Genomic DNA, 3,321 nt, shown 5'->3' on the forward strand with positions numbered 1-3,321 from the left:
ACCACATCACTACTCTCTCTTCTCCACCCTTCTTCTTCCTTGCTTGGATGGTTAATTTGGCATTTCCTCCTCCCGGCCCTCTTTAACTATATAGCTACTCATGCATTCATTCATAAGCCCCGTACACCATATTACATTATATAACCAGTTAATATCATTAATTGACTGCCCTGTTGTTGTTGTTCTTCTCCTTCTTCTTCTTTTTGTTTTAAGTAATTAATCAAATATATTTTTATGGGTGTAAATTAAATTTGGTTCGGGAACAACTGGCGTTTTGGTCTGAAACCGGAAGCATATATATATTGTACAGATTATACCAAATATGATGAAAAGGACAAGTTGCTCACATGACCACAATAGGTTCATTATTCATGGCCCCCACGTAAGTGTAGTAATGTTATAATGTAATATTGTAATCCTATCTATTTATCTAGCTATCTACCTTTCTTTCTCTCTCTCTCTCACTGAGTCACTGGCGAGTGAGTGAGGTTGGAACAATGCTTTTGCTTCTTTTCTTTCCTACTTGCAAAGAACCTTCCTTCCTCTGTGTTTGTGTGAGGTTAACTATAGTTTAGTTGTTGATAGCTAAAACCCACATCATATATATGATCACTTTCCCTCTCACTCTCTCTCATTTATGTTATGATGTGCAGGTCAACAAAATATATAACAACAACAACTTGAGTGACTCTACTCCGTCCATGTCCATGGAATATAATGGATTGTAGTGTTTTTTGTTTAGGGTTTGGAGGTCAAATCAATATATGAAGCCACCGACGAGACGAGTGTTTTAATTTGCCTACTAGTGGTGTACTAAAACACCCTCACCCTCAGCTACCAATCTGGCCGGGTATAATATCTTCCCTACCTCTCTCTCTCAAGTCTCATGCTATATATTTTGTTCCTCGGCCAAGGTTTTCTTTTGTTTGACCTCATCATCTTCTTAACTTTCAATTCAATTCGGACCCACTTTTTCTCAGACTTTTCCATTTCTTGTCAATTTTGGTTTTTTTTTTTTCTTGTTTGCTTTCCTTAATTCCCTCTTCTTCTCTTCCCTTACTTTATTCTTTTCTATTCATTTCATCAAAATTATTTTATTCCTTAATTCATTTTTTGGCAGTAGTACTGTTTCCCTTAGATCCAGAGGCCGGTGAATTGAAGGCAGGTCAGGTGAGTGATAATTTGATGGAGTTGATGGAAGAGGTTAAAGGGCATTCTGATAGCAGGGAAGAAGGGGAGGAATTAGAGGAAACAGCAACACCAGAGATCATCACAATCACAGGTGAAGAAAGCAGCAGTATCAATTTCCTAATTATACATTAATAATATTCACAACAACATATACTCTTTAATTATCATCACCTTAAAGTATCAATTTATTCATCCATGTCATGATGATGATCATTAATATTGTCCAGATGCCACTTACAATTCATCATCTGGATTAGGGTTACACCAGCAACAAGATGCTGCAGCAGCAGTTTCTAATTTCACCAATCGCAGGAATCAGCAACTAGACTTGATGGACTTGACACTTGGAAGCCACAACCACACGGAATTAGAGGAACATGGATCAGGATCAGGATCAAGAGAAAGAGATCAGGTGGTGGTGGAGAAGGAGCACATGTTTGACAAAGTGGTGACGCCAAGCGATGTGGGGAAGCTGAACAGGCTGGTGATCCCAAAGCAGCATGCGGAGAAGTACTTTCCTCTGGACTCCTCATCCAACGAGAAAGGCCTTCTCCTCAATTTCGAGGACCGCAACGGGAAGCTGTGGCGTTTCAGGTACTCTTACTGGAACAGCAGCCAGAGCTATGTGATGACCAAAGGATGGAGCCGTTTCGTCAAGGATAAGAAGCTTGATGCAGGTGACATTGTCTCCTTCCAACGAGGACTCGGTGATCTTTACAGACACAGGTTGTACATTGATTGGAGGAGAAGAACTCATCATCCTCATCATGATCCTAATTCAAATTCACTCATCACACCTTTCTTCCTTCCCAATCACTACTCTATCAGATGGGGCTCTTCTTCTTCTGCTGCTTCTGCTGCTGGCGCCAGATTCTACTCCCTACCTTCTCCTATACCTCCATCCTCTACAACTACCATGCCCTTGCCTCGCTTATACAATGATCATTTTCACCAACAAAATTACAACATGTATAATTTTCATCAGCAGTACCATCATGGCGAGCTGAATTCGCCAGGATCTGGGTCAGTCTATTATCTGAGCTCTCCTCCAGCAGTACCATCAATGAGGGATCAACAAGAGATCAGAGGGAGCATTAATGTCCCCATGATCATTGATTCTGTACCAGTTTCTCATCATCATCACCACCACCACCACCACCAGCATGGGGGCAACATGAGTGCTTCTTCTGCTGTTGCTGGTGGTGCTAATAGTACTGCTGGGAAACGCCTAAGGCTATTTGGTGTGAACATGGAATGTGCTTCTTCTTCTTCTTCGGCGGCAGATCAAGAACATGTCAGCAGTACAATGCCCCTTCTTCAGCGCCGTGAAGATCCACTTTCATTATCATCATCAGCAAGGTTTGGGGATCAGAGAGGGGGAATGTTTGATTTGGATCCCTCTTTGCAGTATCGCCAGTGAATCACCCATTAAATAAATTCATGGAGAAGATTTAGTTTCAAAGTTAGTTGGGATATCAAGCCAAACTCTCTTCTGCAATTTTTGTTTTTCCTTTCTTTCATCAGCTAGCTATGAAGGAAAAAGAGCTTTAGCTGCCAAACTTTCTTTGCTAATCTTCTTCTTTTGATCAGTAATTTTAGTCTCTAGCATTTGAGCATCCTAGTAGTACGTTTATTAGCTGGGGATTCGAGTCCTGAGAAATCATTTCTCATGAAATATTCCATTAGGCTGGCTTTTCAAATGTGTATAAAACTACAAATATATATATATATATATATATATTTATCGCAATATAATATATATGGCTTTTTATTGCATCGAATTCGATACTAGTGTAGTGTCTCTCTCTTCTGTTTCCGGTGGCTGCATTTAATGAAAGAAAAAGCTTGTTGGTTTCTTCTTCTTCTTCTTCTATCGTCCTCTAATGTTTCTGTTAGGCTTGTTGGGATGATGTCGTTCACAACACTGCTGCTGCTTCAGTTAGGCATTGCAGAAGAAGATCAGAGCAGAAAGTTGTCCAGCTGTAAAATATTGGTGAATATATATATTCTTTCTTTCTTTCTTTCTTATTTAAGCTTAGCTAGCTCCATTGGCATTCATTATTTGACTTACTATGCTGCTATTACTATTATATACTATATCATATATTAATGACTAGTTACTCCTTCCCC

At 39.7% G+C, this 3,321-nt stretch overlaps 1 protein-coding gene across 5 annotated transcripts; it reads left to right on the plus strand.

Annotated features, from left to right (window-relative positions):
• The first annotated feature begins 412 nt into the window (after positions 1-412).
• On the plus strand, positions 413-2,983 carry LOC130731449 (B3 domain-containing transcription factor NGA1-like). Of its 5 annotated transcripts, none has more exons than XM_057583748.1 (4): positions 413-559; positions 654-850; positions 1,121-1,282; positions 1,449-2,983. In XM_057583748.1, the coding sequence occupies exons 3-4, from the start codon at positions 1,186-1,188 to the stop codon at positions 2,609-2,611; spliced, it is 1,260 nt and encodes a 419-aa protein (XP_057439731.1). In that variant the 5' UTR covers positions 413-559; positions 654-850; positions 1,121-1,185; the 3' UTR covers positions 2,612-2,983. The 5 variants fall into 5 exon arrangements, with proteins under 5 accessions (XP_057439731.1, XP_057439727.1, XP_057439728.1 ...); XM_057583744.1 differs by having other exon boundaries at positions 1,419-2,978; XM_057583745.1 differs by having other exon boundaries at positions 1,124-1,282; positions 1,419-2,978.
• The last annotated feature ends 338 nt before the right edge of the window (positions 2,984-3,321 follow it).

The sequence above is a fragment of the Lotus japonicus genome, chromosome 1, assembly GCF_012489685.1.
Source record: "Lotus japonicus ecotype B-129 chromosome 1, LjGifu_v1.2".
NCBI classification, from domain to species: domain Eukaryota; kingdom Viridiplantae; phylum Streptophyta; class Magnoliopsida; order Fabales; family Fabaceae; genus Lotus; species Lotus japonicus.

Coding starts and splice junctions, on each gene's coding strand:
- LOC130731449 (XM_057583744.1), top strand. CDS start 1,186: ATGGAGTTGATGGAAGAGGTTAAAGGGCATTCTGATAGCAGGGAAGAA. Junction 1,283..1,418: donor AGAGATCATCACAATCACAG/GTGAAGAAAGCA, acceptor AATATTGTCCAG/ATGCCACTTACAATTCATCA.